Source organism: Thermobia domestica, chromosome 18 (genome assembly GCF_964235325.1).
Source record: "Thermobia domestica chromosome 18, izTheDome1.hap1.1, whole genome shotgun sequence".
Lineage (NCBI taxonomy): Eukaryota > Metazoa > Arthropoda > Insecta > Zygentoma > Lepismatidae > Thermobia > Thermobia domestica.
This window is the reverse complement of record NC_137471.1, coordinates 27,407,047-27,425,510: the sequence shown is the minus strand read 5'-3', so window position 1 is coordinate 27,425,510 and position 18,464 is coordinate 27,407,047. Positions and strand designations below refer to the sequence as shown.

The 18,464-nt window shown below is 39.0% G+C and overlaps 1 protein-coding gene across 4 annotated transcripts in view; it reads right to left on the bottom strand.

The window, feature by feature from the left end:
* The window catches only part of LOC145675971 (voltage-gated delayed rectifier potassium channel KCNH8-like), a 764,648-nt gene that overhangs the window by 362,864 nt on the left and 383,320 nt on the right, over nt 1-18,464 (bottom strand). For all 4 annotated transcript variants that reach the window (XM_081746796.1, XM_081746797.1, XM_081746798.1 and 1 more), the window contains exon 3: nt 7,680-7,817. In XM_081746796.1, coding sequence (XP_081602922.1) covers nt 7,680-7,817 — 138 coding nt within the window. The remainder of the gene's footprint in view (nt 1-7,679; nt 7,818-18,464) is intronic.

Sequence of the window (18,464 nt, the reverse complement as noted above, 5' to 3'; positions counted from 1 at the left end):
ATCATCATCATCATTATGATACAAACAGATACAGGACAGGGATCCGAAAAGCCGACCCAGCTAAAGAAGGCTTAGAAAAAGAAAAAATTTAGTGACGCTAAAATGTATGTGGTTCGACACCACAAATCATGCACAGTGTTTGTTTTCCTGGAATAAATTTTGATGCATTTATGTACTGTATACAAAGTAACAAAATGTACCGTTAACAAGCAGATTGTTGTGATTTCTATTCATAATGGTGACAAATATATTCATCTTTGTTCACATATTACATAAAAGCACCAGTTCATTTTTATTAAAAAGATACCTGTTCGCGCATGACTATTGTCATTGGGCACTGTTATCTCAAAACTTCCGACTTTGAGATCCTATTATTGTCATTTGTTCTCAGCTTTGGTCGAGGTGCGAAGGATAATATTCAGTGTGGATATGAAGAGCACTGCTCAAGAAGGATAATTATTCTCTTGAGACTCAACAACTCTACCGTGAATCTCTCTAATCCCAGAAATGGATCTACAATGACCTGAAATGTTATACACGTTATGCACCAAATCCAATCGCACTGGAAGTCTAGAAAGAGAAAATGCGGAGAGTATGGGGAGAAACTAAAGATTAGAAAGACTAAGGTAATGGTGATATGGAGCGAAGAGGTCTGTTAAGGGGCCTTGTCACATTACAAGAACTTGTAGCTGTCATTAAAAAAAAAAAAAAAAAAAAAAAAAAAAAACTTTCAACCCGATCTTTCTATTTACTCTTTACATGTTACAATTTCTTGAAGGTAAGAAAGGTTTCTCCACACATGTAGCACTGCACTCTAGTGGACAAACAGTGAACCTCCTCATTAAAAACGTGTATTTTGGCGCACTTCCCTTCCCTGTCCAAAACAATTTGTTGTTTCGGAAGCCGCGAAAGTGGTTTATCTTTTATGTCAGCGGGAAGGCGATAGCAGGTAGAAGCAAGACGTCCCAGAAAGTTGCACATCGTTCAACTCCTTGCAAGATGGAAAATATGTTTTATGACCCTTTCAAGACTATGTGTACACGGTGAAATATGGTAGGATTTCAAGATTTTTCTTTTATGACAGCTACAAGTTCTTCTAACGTGACAATGTGGCTTTAGAAGTACTGTAAAGGGAGAAAGTAGAACAGGTGGATATTTTATGGCACATGATGGGTTATTATTAATGCTGACATGAAGAAAGAACGTGAAACACAAGAAAAGATAAGAATCATCATCATCATCATAGGTATTCTGCCATTATTGGGAGGTCACTTGCCGCAACTGAGAAGCTTCTATGCTCCACAGTGTTCAACTAAACTCTTCGTCTTCACGTACGACTTCTCTGTTTTGATATCATTCATCAATTGTAGTCTCCTTCATCTCTCTCTCTCTCTCTCTGTCTTTCCTGCCACAATACCTTCTAGCACGTCCCGCATGATATACAGTTCTTCCTTAGCCAATGTTCCAACCAGTTTCTCTTCCTCTTCTTAATAATATCTAAAATTGTTGTTTTTTTCTCTTCCACCATTTCTAATACCCTCTCATTCCTTTTCCGTTCGATCCAACTAATTCCTTCAAATCTTCTCCATACCCATATTTCGAAACCTTCCATTCATTTTTTCAATTTTGTGTAATGTCCATGTTTCTGACCCATACAGTATACGAGGGTCACTACGAAAGTTTTGAGATACGCATTGTTGTGGCACAGTATTTGAATTCCAACAATTGCGTTCGGTAGTGGTATCCAGAGCGAAGAAGCGAAGCAAGTTTCAACTCGCCTCGCTTATCGGCGTGGCCGTATCGCCTTCACTTGTTTGTTGATGTGAGCAGTATTCACCTGTCTAGAACGGAGCTTGAAAGGGAACATTTCCGGGCAATGATCCTTTACGATTTCAAAAGTGGTTTGAGCGAGACACAAAGCCTTGACCGTTTGCAGGGGGCATTTGGAGACCTTGCTCCTTCCCGTGCTACAATTTTTCGGTGGTTTGGTGAAATCAGAAGAGGCCGGACATCGCATAAAGATGAAGAGAGAGCTGGACGTCCGGCAACAGCTGTGTCAGATGAAAACATTGCCGCTGTGGAACAAATGATTCGAGAAAATCCTCAACTTTCAAGGACATTGAATCTACAGTGAACATTGGACTGCCAGCAGTAACAAAAATTCTTCATGATCATCTTCGGCTCAGGAACGTTTCATCTCGTTGGGTGCCTCACACTTTGACTGAACAGCAGAAGCGCATGCGTGTGAAATGGTGTGAAAAAATGCTTGCAAGATTTGATGGAGGCAATTCTCGACGTGTTATTGTGACATTGTTACTGGTGACGAGACTTGGATCTATCAATTTGACCCTGAAAATAAACGCCAGTCTACAGTTTGGATCTTTCCAGACGAAAATCCACCCACGGAAGTGAAGCGACCGCGAAGTGTGGGGAAGAAGATGGTCGCAACTTTCTTCTCCAAATCTGGGCATGTTTCAACTGTTCCACTTGAAGAACAAAGGACTGTTACTGTTCAGTGGTACACCACTGTTTTCCTAACAAAAGTATTCTAGAAGCTTCGGGAACGGCGTCCAAGAACTGGATTGCGTGGAATCCTTATTCATCATGACAACGCGTCCGCACACACTCCCAACATCACAATTCAGTTTTTAGAATCTACGGAGGTCAAACTTATGACTCATCCGCCGTATAGCCCTGACTTGGCCCCGTGTGATTTTTTTCTGTTCCCAGGATCAAAGATTGCATGCGTGGGAAGAGATTTTGCAGCCCTGAAAAAGCTGTAGTGGCCTACGAGAATGAACTTTCAACATTTGAAGAAAAAGACTGGCAACACTGCTTTCAAAAGTGGTTTTCGAGTATGCAAAAGTGTGTACAGTGTAATGGTGAATACTTTGAGAAAATGTAAGTGTTAAATTGAGTTTAAGTATGTAAGTTATTTCACATCTCAAAACTTTCGTAGTGACCCTCGTACTACTCCATAGGAAACATTTTAAGAGTCGTATTCTCAACTCTATTCAGGTCCCACAAAATAGTCTTTCCTTCCTCCTAAAAGCTTCTTTCGCCATTCCTATCCTTGCTTTTACTGCACGTTCACATTTCGTATCATTGTTAATAATACTACCCAGGTATCGAAAACCAGTCATCTGTTCTATTTACTTCTATATTCGACACCAATCGCTTCGTTCCAATCATCATGGCTTTCATCTTTGTATTGATGAAGAAAATTACTTATCCAGAAAAATATTTATATTATGAGATTTTGAACAAAGATTTAAGAGTCAAAATATTTCATATGAAGTACTGAGCTATGGAAGGGAAATACAGATACTATGGAGAATAGAAAGAAAAAGACGGGCAGTTTTGGAAATGTGGGTGTGGAGAAAAATTGAGACAATTAGCTAGATTGAACGGAAAAAAGAGTCTAAGGAAAAATCCTCTTATAAGAAATACGGGTGAGTCATTTAAAATTACGAAGTCTTGGTTCTTTATTCATCACCAACTCGTAAGGTCGCACGGACCGGAAATTTTAGCCCGGGCCCAGCCCAGCCCGTGAATTTATAATGTGAGACCCGACCCGAGTCCAAAATATGTTTTAACATTTAGGCCAGAGCCCGGCCTGAACTGTTGTGATAATCAAAAGGAGCCCGAAATAAGCCTGAATCACGGAAACTTAATAATTAACGCAAAAAATTGGATTTTTATTTACAACAATTAGAGGTTTAATTTTGCAGTTTAACCCTTAACTACTGTTGTCAAATTGTGTTACACTAACACTGTTGTTGGGTCATGTTTATAAATGATACTAGCTTGATTCAATAATACAAATATCTGTATTTTCTGACGTTTTCCAGTTCTCGGAATACTTCACAGTAGCAAATACCAAAAAGAAAAGGAATTTTGTTGTGAAAAATTAAATTAAGTGAAATGGCTCTCCATTTTGTTTGTAATAAAGTAGTTAAACAATTACATTTTTTTCTGTGCATAACAATGCTGGTTGTGACACAACAATCGTATTATTTTGTCGGAATAGTGTTCGAAAAAAGATATATTACAATACATACACAATTCACATCCTAATAACTAAAACTTGAGGACGTAAACATGTCTGCACTTTTTTGTTCATTTTTTCACAAGATTCAGACATGGAATGCACATTGTATTGGCGCATTCTAAGCAAAGAGGTCTGAAACATGACACACACGGGTATTGTGCTTTTCCTGTCGTTTGCTGAGCCACAAAATTGACATCTCTTCCTTTTTCCCAATCTGCTTCCTTCACTGGCTTGTTGGTGTGATTCTTGTTCGGTAATACCAAGAACTCTCGACAGGGATGTTCGTAACTCCAGGCTCATGTGAGGGTTTTACAGTCTGTTTTTGATGTTAGGTTGGACAAGTTCACGAGCAACAAACAGCTTTCATAAAGTCTAATCTGGAATGTGTCTTAGTTTCTGGGAATGCAGAGAACAAAATAAAAGCATTCACCCTTGCAATATCCAGGACGCGAAAAAATATAGCCATGGTCCATCTTTGTGTTCGGCGACTAGTTGAATAGACTGTATTTTTTATCTAAAGAGTTCACTCCATCTTTCGTCATGTTGTAATAACTTATTATTTCTGATAGTTCGTCCACATTCCCCCTGCTATGGTGCATGAATGATACCAAAATTACTGCTTTACCTTTCTTTCGGACATGTGAGTTAATCTGGATCATTATTAGAAATATCACCATCACTAACTAAGTCTATAACAGATTGAATGTACGATTGAAATCGTGGATCTGTCACTGAAATACTTCGTGCGTTTGCTTCCCTCTCCATTGCATAAATAGCAAATAATATCATTAAAATAGATTGCACAGCAAAATGAAAAAAGTTACGCTGCCACTGTTGTGGGTCACACAGACCCACCCACAACGTGTAGATCTAACTGCAAGCGTTAAACAATCACAACTGTTAAGCCACCAGTCTCAGTTCACACTGATATGCAGCTACTCGGAAGACAACAGCGCTCACGTGTTAGAAAGTAGTACTGCGCAACGTAAAATTTTCTTCATGGGTCTGTGAGACCCACAACAGCAGTTACGGGTTAAAAGTTTACATAATTCAAGAAAGAATGACGAAATAAAAGATTATCGTTTACACTTGCTAACTATATGAATTATCTAAAGAAAATGGTCATTTATATAAATTCCCTGTTCCGTAGCCTCGGTGCATAACCGTGGGGTCTTAAACGAAATATGTCATTTCATTTATATAAATTCTCATGAAATGCCCACCTTGAAATGTATACTCCAAATATTTAGAACAAAATGTCAAACTGTGCAAATTCTTATGCAAATAGATGTGTACTGAACTCAGTGAGATAGTCCTCAAAGCAGTAATTGTCGATTGCTGTGAAAATAATAATAATAATAATAATAATAATAATAATAATAATAATAATAATAATAATAATAATAATAATAATAATAATAATAATGGAATCCACACTCTGGCTGTTCAAACTTTCAAAGCTAAGCATGTTTATTTATGTTACTATTAGTTTTTCTCTCCACTACCCAATTAGCTTTACTCTCAATTGCACAATGATAATCAGATTTTCAGTGTAGGTTTCTCAAGTTACAAATTTAGATGTGCTTTAAAAGTTATCCATAAAGAACGGTCCGGTAAATATCTTTGTACGGTATATTTACAAAGTTAGGCCCGAAAAAACCCGAGAAATATGGTTGTATATCTAAAAATTTTCGGGCCGAGCCTGAAGTGATCTATGCTTTGTAGACCCGAACTCGTGCAGACCTCTAGCTTACGGTAACAGAAAGGATGGAAATGGGATACAACTGGTAACTATTGGTATTATTGAAGTATATGATTCATTAACTCACAGTAGCAAAATAATTGTTTTATATACCATTATTAAAATTCTTTGATTAAACTACAAACACAGTGACTATCTTAAGAAAAAGTGTTTCGTGCTCCTTCTTCATAGTGCGTGTGATAATTACAGTGTGTGTGCGTGTGTGTATTGGTGATCTTTAAAAATATATATATAAGTTTTATTTCTGCGTGAATCGCCGTGGAAAAATAATAACTGAAAACAAAACAACAAACCAAAATAAGTACGACAGGGTAAGATTCTTAATTCGCACCAGGTTCCTAATTCAGCTTGACACAACAGTCTCGAATTTGGGAATATGCACGCCCGTATCCAGGGGGGTCTAGGGGGGCCGGCCCCCCTAAATTTTTGCTGGCCCCCTTAAAATTTTCACGGTAGGCTTGCAAATTAACTATAATATGGTAATGAACTATCATATGGTTGGATCGGGCCCCCCTAATTTTATCCGCCCCCCAACATTTTTGGGCTGGCTATGGGCCTAGAAATATGATGTATCAAATCGCATGTGTAAGATTTAATATTGATATTTTCACCTTTGGAAACAGACTGATAACGGTATACTTAAATCGAAAATCCATTTTGTTTTCAAATCAAATGTATTTTTTTTAAAAAAATAATTGTTTGTTTTAAAAATATTTTGCTCTCCTAAAATGCATCCGTTCATCTTGAAATGACAATGAAAATGAAATTTAAAATACCATTCGTTCACTCGTTTTAAAGTTAAGGGAAAAAATAAAATCTTCCAGTTTACCGTCCCATGATTGTGTCCTTTAGGTTAAAGGAAACAATGGTTAAGGTAAGTGAATAATAATGGAAGAATTGGTGGAATGAGAATGTAAAAGTACTCTGAGAAAGTCCTCGGAAACGATGCTGTCCACCACAAACTTACCTGGGCGGGGATCGAACCAGGAAACCCACGCACCAGAGGTAAACGCTCTACCACTGAGCCACTGCGGCCCATCCAAGTTTTCTAAAGGAGTCGATCCGCTAATATCTGAACGGATAATGGCGGAATTACGTCCGTCCGTTACTCCACATAAGAAATCAACGAAACCGCCGAGGGAGCCAAATTCCATATAAAAATTGTTTTACATCTGCACAATACTCAAACCGTGTCTAGTCATTACTATCACTTGGCATAACATCCTTTTTTGTGTTGGCCTGAGTCGCTATAACGCCATCTGTTAGCAACCGTGTAAACTAGCTTCGAACACGTGGTCACCGCACTCGAACTTGTGGTGATAGTGGCCGTCAGGTCTTTTATTCACGTGACTCCCCAGTTTACATCAGGATGCTGGGTGAATGTCGAAAATTTGGGAAGTATCAGCCGGGAATGGAACCCGTGACTATGCGGCTGTGAGTCGGACGTGAGTCTAATGCTCTAACTACTCACGTCTAGCTCTTATGGTAGTTTCACTGTCCTTTCTTGAAAATGAAAACATTATTTCTGCCAGAAATGTTTGACAGTATACATATTCGGAGAACAGTGATTTGCAGAGGTATCTTTTTTTATTTATGCACATCGCGTATATGGATCAAAACCTACCGGTTTCTAATTTTAGAAATATCACTACTAGCCTAAACAGATAACCTGTGATCTGTTTGGGAAGTCAAAATAATTCAATTTCACAAACGCGATTTGACATAATATTTTGGTTTCAAAATTTCAAACATTCATACGCAAAACAAGCAGAATCAAGTACCTAGTGGGATAAATTGACTCACCCTGTATGTACATCAAAACAAACAAAGAGTATATGAAAAAAAGCGAAAGCGCATTCCACTCACCACTATCATACAACTCACATATCTGGAGCTCCGCCATTTTTGTGTGCGTGATATCTTTGTGCGACGCAAGGAACAACACCACTTCACGTTTTTCATTTTTGATGGGCACAATATCAAGTAAGCACCAGAACGGGGTTCCTGCAATTAAAAAAGATAACAGAAGCAAAGGTATTAGTACATTAACTTATTATTATTATTATTAATACAGTGCAAAATCAACAAGGAAATTAACATTTATGATACTATAGTGCTTCCAAAATGTCTTGATCCGTAGCAAAAATGCGAACTAAAGATCACACCCACGCGTTGAGCCAATAAGGGTTCAGCTGTTGGTAAGCAAGAGGTCGGATGACGAATGGGGATGGAATTCCTTCAGCCGATAGCAGCGCTTGGGATGGAAGACTAAGTGTCAAGTTAATGTGGTGTATCTATACTCAATACAAGTAGTGTTATGTCCTCAATATTAATATATATATATATATATATATATATATATATATATATATATATATATATCCGGGGTTTTTGGGGTATTTTTTAGACTTTCAGTCAAACAGCTACTGCATCGTCACTATTTATCCTAGGATCATGGTTCATATCTCGTCCTGTTCAGAATGAAGCTGGCTTTCAAATGGTACCACTTGCATGCCCATATCATATACCAGAAGAGGGACAATTGATGTCAAATTTTTTTTCACACTTTGGGCCCCTCTGGAGCGGCCCTGTGTGAATGTAGAGATCTCAAAAAAATCTGATAAATAGTACTTGGTAGACTAAATGTGTGTGCCAAATTTCAAGTTTCTATCTTGAATAGTAAGGGCGGGAGAAATTTTGTTAAGAATCCCCACAATGCCCCAAATTACCGCAAAAGACCATGATCTCAAGTAAAAAAATTTCTGAGACATCCCTAATTACCCTAGGGTGGTGTTTCGCCAATCATCCTCTTCAGAATAGAACTGCCTTTCAGACGGTATGACTCACGTGTCTCTAACATGTCTAAGGCGGGAAAATCCCGAAGAAAGGGATTTTTTGGTCTAAATATCCCTTTTTACAACTTTTGCCCCTCTGAACCCCCTGTTTTAACGCAGAAATCTGAAAAAATCTGGTAAATACTAGTCGGTGGGCTGAATGTTTGTGCAAAATTTCAAACTTCTACGTGCAAAAATAAGCCCGCCAAAAAATATACCGACAATGTCCCACATTCCCCTACACAGAAGTATATTTTGAAAAAAAAATCCCTTAGACATCTCTAATTACCCTAGGGTGATGTTTCGCCCATCATTCTCTTCAGAATAGAACTGCCTTTCAGACGGTACAACTCACGTGTCTCCATCGTATATCTAAGGCAGGAAAATCCAGAAGAAAGGGATTTTTTTGGTCTAAATATCCCTTTTTGAACTTTTTGCCCCTCTGGACCCCCTCTGTTTTAACGCAGAGATCTGAAAAAATCTGATAAATACTACTAGGTGGGCTGAATGTTTATGCACAATTTCAATCTTCTATGTGCAAAAATAAGCCCGCCAAAAAATAATGAACATAGGCTTAATAAGAGAAAATATATTTTTTAAAATTATGACGTCATTACCTCCTATGTGTGGACGCAGGAAGGTGTGAAACCATACGTAAGGTCTTCTACAATGCCTCTAGACTTGAAAAAAACGGACGAAAAAACTCAAATAGAAGAGTTATAACGCATTGTACCATGAAACACCCGTATGGTACAAAATTGTACCATGAAACACCCGTATGGTACAAAATTGTACCATGGATCCCCAAAGGGATAATTTTATGTTTCCGTTTAACGTTCCTCGTTTATGTCCTTTTAGGCTAAGGGAGACAATGATTAAGGCAAGTGAATGATGATGGAAGAAATGGTGGAATGAGAAAGTGGGAGGAAATTGGAGTACCTCGAGAAAAGTCAAGGACACGATGTAGTCCATCACAAGCATACTTGGCCGGGGATAAAACCAGGGACCCCATACATCAGAGGCAAGCACTCTAACATTGAAGCCACTATGCCCTCAAGCCTTGAGTTCAAGATGAGTCTTCCACTTCCAAAGCGAGAACCGTAGCCATTTATTTACAACAGAGGAATATCGTCTCCCTGGCAAATGCAGAGGAAGCTGCTAAGGGTAGGGTGACCAACCGTCCCGTAAAAACGGGATTGTCCCGTTTTTTCACACTACCATTCCCGGTGTCCCGAAAAATTTTTCCGGGACGCCAAAATGTCCCGTATTTACGTACATTGGGTACAGAAAAAAACTTTCCAATCTAAAATTTCCTAATTTATATTATTATTTTCTAAGCTATGTGATTATATTGGAATATGTCTAATAACTGAGCAACGTCATTACGACGTTTGCGATATTGGATGTGGTGGCTGCATTGTTTTCCCTCCTAGGCCTCCCCCTCCAAGACTCCCACTCCGCAGACGACAGTACAAGGGGCTGAAAGTCTTATGAAAAGCAAACTGTTTTTACTCTCTGTTTCGGGAAGTGGAAGACTGAGGCGCTGTCATCAGTACACGAATCATAGAACTCCTTTGCCTCACACGTGATGCATCGGAAGAATTCGGGACGATTCGTGGAGCTGCCTTCGGAACGAAAACTTGAGATAAAGTTAGGGATGGCCACAAAGATCCGGTTCCGGCGGAACCGGTTCCACGAGGAACCGGTTCTCGGAGATCAGGTTTTCAAAACCGGTTCCGGACCTGGATCCGAAAACCCGGTTCTAGAATCGGATTTTAGGAACCGGTTTCAGACCTGGACCTCAAAACCCGGTTCCAGAATGGATCTTAGGAACCGGTTCCAGACCTGGATCCGAAAGCCCCCAAAGACCCGTAAAGGAGGCACAAAGTTCATCTTCAAAACACTGCAAAGAGGACCATGCGCTTGTGCCCTCCCCGCCCAGACCCGCTTGTGCCTCCAGAAAAAAAATGGTCCGCCAGTGGGTGTTTAGCCAAATGAGTTGGCCAATTTGCCTGTTTAGCCAATGAGTTTGCCAGTTACCCAGTTTATTTATCCAAATGAGATACGCGGCCGCCGCCTGGTCGCCTGCCTGTCGCTTCCACCATTTCATCTAGCACACTGTTCACAGTCTGCCAGCAGCTCGGCTTTAGCGCAGGGATGGTCACAAAGTTTCGGTTCCAGCGGAACCGCTTCTTGGAGATCCGATTTTCAGAACCGGTTCCGAAACCTTTTCCAGACCTGGATCCGAAGATCCGGTTCCAGAACTGGATCCTGGGAACCGGCTCCAGAACTGGATCTTGGGAACCGGTTCCAGACTTGGATCCGAAAAACCGGTTCCGGAACCGGATCTTCTAGAACCGGATCCGTTCAGACCTGAAAACCGGTTCCACCAGGAACCGGTTCTGGCCATCCCTAGATAAAGTGAAACAACAGAAGTGCACCAACAATGTTGCCAAACTTGGCAAGACATGGCGAACGAGCGATAAAAGGAAAAAAAAACTTAAAGAAGTATAACACGAATACTAACAATCAAGGGCGCCGATCCCGGGGGTGGGGTCCCGGTCTCCGCAAAGATCATGTGGACTCCCTTACTGAATTTACAAATTTACAATATTTGGCATAATTTGAATGCAATTTGTTTTAAAATCCTAATGTATGCTTTCTGCATCTGAATGCCCCTTTCCCCAAATTTACAGAGAAATCGGCGCCCTTGCTAACAATCATCCGAATTAAACGGCAATAACAATAGCAACAATATAAAACAATGACGACAAGAATTATAACTAAACGAAACTTAGCAGCAATCCGACAACACTGTTTCGTCGGAAATTGGTCTTTCGCGCTTGTCTTCATTGTGAATTTCAGAACGATCAGCTACAAACTCCTTACGTTACATCACTTGCGGACGTTCTTGACATCTATGCACAATTGGCTACCCACTTGCTTCAATTGACGAGCAATTGCAAAGGGTTTATCAGCTTTTGCGTGCAGAAACCGTTTAACTGCCCGAACTTCACACTTGGCGATAACACCAAGCGGAAGCTCCATTTGAAACAGCTGCTAAGACAAGACTGAGCGTCTCAGAGAGGTACGTACAGGCTATAGTAAAGCCTAGACTTTACACGAATCATAGAACTGCTTTGCCTCACATTGGATGCATCGGAAGAATTTGGTACGATTCATGGAGTTGCCTTCCGAACACTTGAGATACAGTAAAACAGCAGAAGTGGATCAAGAACCATAACACGAGCGCTAACAATTATTCGAAATAAACAACAATAATAGCAATATATAAAAGAATGAAAACAACAATAACGAAACGAAAGCTGCAATCTGACAACTCTGTACCCTCGGGAGATGTTCTCCGTACACCGCGAGAGACGAGACTGGTAAGATTTCATTGATGCAGGTTGACGACCGAGACACACCCTCGCATTCTGCTGGGTGGTGAAGTTGTCAGATCAAGGTCAACTTTGACTTCGTACGATCACTATATTTCGGGAGTGGGAGGAAACAACAAACACAACAGTGTTGCCAACAGTCGCACGAATATTTTCGCTGCGTCTCGAGCGTTTTGGAACCTTACTTTTTGTAATTACCCTCGTAGAGTACCGTTTTTGCTCAACTGTGATCAAAGTCGAAATTGAATTTTTTTTCACGTCTTCTTTGATTAGGATTAGGAATTAGATTTCTGACCTTGTTAATCCGTCATGAAGTCCTTCGGATCACACTATCCAAGGTAAGGGAAGGAAGGAAGTGGACTGGGACCTATTTGTTAGGTACCATCTTGGCATTTTTGATGTGAATGAGGTAAGCCCGGGAAACCCTCACTCAGGATGGCTGGTCTGAAAAAAGCTTTTACGCTTCTCGACGGAGTGTCCCCCACCGGGAATCGAACCCAGGACCTCTCGCACCAACACTCCTGCTTTGAATATAAGGCCAAAAGGAAGGAAGTGGAACCTATTGTAAGGACGCCAAATCGGCAACAATAAATTGCTCTTTCTTACAATTTTTGTGTCAGCATACAGTAATACATCGTTCTGTAAGTCTTCCAACACGTATGCGTTGCACAGTTTCGAATTCTAGGAAAAGACGGGGAAATATTTAGTTCATTTCTCGTTACGTTAGTTTTCCGGCGTTATATATTTATAAACCAGAGCTGCGGTGATATACCAATTTGTCTTGGTATATAAACTCTAATTAGTGAAACCTATTCCCTGAAGCTTTTGAACACGCATCGCAGCACACATAACTGAAACAGAACGCACAATGAAACCTGAGTCCGGTTGATAATCGACTCGTGACCACAATCCACACTTCAACATAGAGACAAGCTGAAGAGCTACTAGTCATCAATAAAAAAAAAAAAAAAATCTCTCCATGCCAACAGTGCGACACATGGTGTTTTGTTAGACATTATAGTTCACCCTACACAAATACTGAGGCAATAGAAGTGTGTGTGTGTGTAATTACAGCCACAGGATACATTGTTTGTATTCAACAGAGCACGCAGTAACTATTTAGTTTAAACAGTTATTTCAGGGCCATGTGGCAGTCTAGGCTTTTGATTACCCGTCATACACATATCACATGTACTGTACGTTGACTGGTAGACATTCTCAGCGTTTCCTATTGTTCTCAACAATACTGTGACGCCATCAGATAAGAGAGGTGATTGTTGAAGACAATGAACGATGTCATGACTTCTTTCGCATACAGCCTACTGTCATTTTTTTATTGATGTAATACTTTGACATACTGTTTTGTGTGTGAAATGTGAAAGGGTTGGGTTGTTTATTGAAGACCAAAATGAGGTGCGAATAGCCATTTCTTTACACTTAATTAACACAATTATATATATATATATATATATATATATATATATATATATATATAGACAGATAGGGTGTTTCAAAACAACACCGACTACGTTCCGGAGATGATTCCTGACACCAAGATAAGACAAGACTAACCTGGGTGCACAAATGCTTCCTTCTAGAGTCATAGGCTGCCGAAAACATGAAAAATTGAACTTTGAAGATCCAAGCTCCAAAATTATGGGACCTACTGTAGTCAGGTCAAGACTTCACTCAGGAACTAGTATATGCCCTATCCAAATATCTGTTTTAGAATTCTGCGGCACTTCCGCAAAAATTTTTATACTGGTAGTTGGTGAGTACTTCCAGTTATATGCCCGTAGTCAAACTACCTCCAGAAAAATTGTTGCATGAGCACCTTAGAATTCTAAAACATGGATAACGCACATGTTAGTTCCTAAGTGAACTCTTGGCTCGACTACTGTAAGTCTCATAGTTTTGGAGCTATGGACTTTTAAAGTTCATTTTTTCATGTTTTCGATAGCCTACAACTCCGAGAGGAAGCATTTGTGCCCCAGGTTGGTCTATACTTTTCGTCTTACGCAGGTGTCAAGAATCGCCTCCCAAACGTTGTCGGTGTTGTTTAGATACACCCTGTTTATATTCCCTCATAACAAGTTTCAGTAACTTTTAAAAACAGTTACTTCAACAAATATATACTTGTATTATTATCAATGTTTTTTATTGTAAGAAGTTCCGTTAAGTGTTTAGTTATTTCAACAAATAATTACTTGTTTCGTTATCAATATATTCCACTATAAGTTTTGTGAAGTATTAATAACAGTTATTTAATCAAATACCTTCTTGTATTGTTGTTAATGTATTCCAATATAACAAGTTTCGTTAAGTGTTAAAACAGTTATTTCAACAAATACCTACTTCTATAATTATCGATGTATTCCTATATAACAATTTTTGATAAGTGTTAATAACTGTTATTTCAACAAACAACTAATTGTATTGTTATCAGTATATTCCAATATAACAAGTTTCGTTAAGTGTTAATAACAGTGTTACTTCAAAAAATATCTACTTATATTGTTATCAATGTATTCCAATATAATAAGTTTCGTTAAGTGTTAGTAACAGTTATTTCAACAAATGCCTACTTATATTGTTACCTGGGAGACCCTGGTTCGATTCCCGGCGAGAGCTCATGTGGTTCGGATTCCACATAAAACAGTAGGTCCACGTCTCATATAGCCTCGCTGCTGAACGGGACGTTAAACTCAAAATCACTCACTTGTATTGTTACCAATATATATTCTAATGTAACAAGTTTGTTAACTATTAATAATAGTTATTTTAACAAATACCTACTTGAATTGTTATTAATATATTCCAATATAACAAGCTTTGTTAAGTGTTAATAATAGTTATTTTAACAAATTCCTACTTGAATTGTTATCAACATATTGACAATATTTCAAACGACTTTCCTTTTGAAACAGTATGACGGGTGAGATTCGATATTTGTAATATGAATGAACTGACCAAATTTGGTTTTAATCCATTCGCTTTTAAAGAAGTTACTGTATCCTCTATATACAAGAAATGGATTCTACTATAATAGAAATAGATGGATATCATGAGATTTCCGCAATAGGTATATTAAAAATCCCACACAAGCTTATTACAAACCAGAAATTATAACGGGGTCGCTGGCAAGGGGATGTGATAAGATGGGGATAGTAATAGGAATAGGTTAAAAACCACTGGTATAACTTATACAATACCCATTTTAAGAAATAATTCTCCAAATCTCTTTCCTATAATTACCAAAAAGTAAAGGGTGATTAGAAAGTCTTGATCAGATTTGAAACTGTTGTAATGATACATGAAAATACAAGTCCAAGTGTTTAACTTTCAGACACACTGTTACAAATGTTCGGTGTGGTTTCCTTTCCTCATACGACAAATATCTGTGCGGTAGTATAGTTCGACCCATACACGATTTAGCATGTACCTATTAATTGTCGTAAATGGAGCTACAATTCGATTCTGGAGCTCGCCCAAAAGTTGTCGGTAGTGCAAGCAAATATATTGTATATTTCACATGCTCCGAACGAAAGAAAGAACACACAAACATTCAGATCAGGAGATCTAGGAGGCCATGGGAAATCCTCTCACTCCACTGTTTCATGAGAAACGCTTGGATGTTCCGTGCTTTCACTTTTACAGAAGCAGTCACTGCCCTTAAACTGGCAATACCATCTCAGAATGCTTTGGTGACCTCTGGCGGTGGCATCACAAACTGTCTTTAGAATGCACGCTGCATGATAACAATGGAAAAAACACTTCTCGTATTCCAAAACACATAATGCTTTCTGATCCAAAGACACCATTTTGGAAATTAGAATTGTGCTGCCATCTGTGTGCACTTTTTTCGTTTCATCATTACCACACACGTAGTTTTCGACATATTTCACTTTAAAACCCATCAATCTTTTATAATCACTCTGTATATCAACTTAAAAGTGTGCATAAATGGTGTGGATTTCTGTAATACCCATTGGTGGATTGTATAAAGGAAAAACAAACAAACAAACATTCTTCTTTATTTATATAAGATTACAAAGCAAATTAAACGAGATAAAAAAAAATAACAGCTAAATAGAAGTTATTTCGTGAATTCAAATATTCTCTAAAATTTGAATGTTGTCGTTTCTTGACCATAAACAAAACTGTTTATTTGCATCCGTACCGTTATTCTTCCATACTTTAAGAGATATATATTTCACATTTGAGTACGTTGTGTTTTTACGACGCTATGAAATACAACGTATCTCGATTCAACGAATTTTTACACAATACTAGGTTCCTTTCTCATGCATTTTGTGTGTGTGTGTGTAAATTCTTCCTTCAACACATGCCATGTAAAGGATCTTTTGTTCAAATTCTCGTTTTCTTCTTTTGTACTCTGTCGGAGATTCTCTTTCTGCTACACATGTTACGTGAAGCAGATGCTCGAGGCATCTAAGAAACAACAAATTCTCAACAACATCCTACGAAGACTCCTCCTTCTCTTTTTTCTTTCAAGAGCTCTTCACATTTCTCTCTGGAGCATGAGTTCGCTCCCGGTACATTCAGACACTAACATGTCTCCTTCGAGGGAGTTCCCAGTAAAACACAAGAGACCTCATTTCCTCGCTTTCTTTGTGTCTGCTTCCGTTCCGGCAGTCACCACCTTTTCGTGGAAGCACATGAAGAGAAACAACAATGTTAACGTATAAACAAAGTATTTTGTATCGTATGTGTCAAATGTCTTTGTTATCCTGTAACAATGGGACTTATTCAGTATTATAGGACAATAGTTCATCATCAACTTCGGAAATTGTTTCTTATTCTTTTTATGATCTATGACAATAGCACTTCACTTTCTCCTTTGCCAATATTTACCTTCCATTATCATAAGACAGCAGTAATTAATCTTTCACTTTGTCAATAGTTTTATTACATTATTATTATTACAAGATGCTTTTACGCTACAATGTTTTCATTAGGTTACTTTTCTGTTTGATTGTTAGTAAAAATTTTCTTCTTTTTACTATAAGGTAACCAAGAAAGTTCTGTTGCTTTTTGTGGAGGTCTGTATTAAATTGGCCCTCAAGCCGCGAGTTAAATGCGAATGGAGGTAAGGCGAAGGTCAGTTGTTAATGTGGGTATATCCAACATATTACCTGGTTGTGGCAGTTCAGTTACACCGTCAACTTGTATAAGGACAGAGTGAACATGGGACCTCCACAGAGCGTCATAAGGGCGTGTGTGAAGTACGAGTTCAAACTGGAGTCAAACGACGCTGCAGCGGCGCGGAAGATATGCCAGGCCTTTGGTGAGGGTGTAGTGACTACTTGGACAGTGCAGCGGTGGAATTACAAGCTTAAGGGCCGTGACGAAACACTCGAAGTTGCACTACGTGCTGGGAGACCAACACACGTACAAAATAAACATCTTCAGGCAGCAATTGAGGTGAACAGTGGTCAGACAGGTGAGGAACCTGAGATTACAATTCAGTCGGCAGCATCTCCATCAACTTGGGAAGCATTACAAGTTGGGTCTCATATGATTTCACTCCGGACCAGAAGGCAACGCGAGCAGACACCGTGTCTCTTTGCTGTCTCGTCTGAGAAAGGAGACATTTCTGGACAGAGTGTTGACCTGTGATGAGAAGTGGGTCCTGTACGAAGTTCCACAGCGCCGTCATCATTGGTTAGAATTCCATGAATCGGTTCCAAAACAGCCTAAACCAGCAGTGCACCAGAAGAAAGTCCTCCTGTGTGTTCGGTGGATTGCTCGCGGTATCGTTCATCGGGAACTGCTGGTCAGAGCACCAATGCAACTGTGTACTGTCAGCAGTTGAGCAGTGCTGAAGAAAAACTTAAAACTCTGGAGCCAGAACTAATAAATCGCAAAGGGGTCCTCCTGTTAGAGGACAACGCTAAGCCCCACATGGCTAGGATGACTCAGGACACCAGTCTACGCCTTGGATGGGAAACACTATTGCATCCTCCATATTTCCCGGACATTGGACCGTCCGATTATCACATGTTCCATTCCTTGGATAATCACCTTAGAGGACACCATTCAAATCCGTAGTAGAGGTGCAAAATGCATTTTATACCTTCTTCGCTTCACGGCCTATCAAATTCTACCTCGATGGAATTTGATGGGTGAAAAAGCGACGGAATGTTCTTGGTAACCTTTATACAATGCTTTTATTAGGTTACTTTTCTGTTTGATTATTAGTAAAATCTTTTCTTCTTTTTATTACAATGCTTTTATTAGGTTACTTTTCTGTTTGATTATTAGTAAAATCTTTTCTTCTTTTTATTACAATGCTTTTATTTGGTTACTTTTCTGTTTGATTGTTAGTAAAATCTTTTCTTCTTTTTATTACAATGCTTTTATTAGGTTACTTTTCTGTTTGATTATTAGTAAAA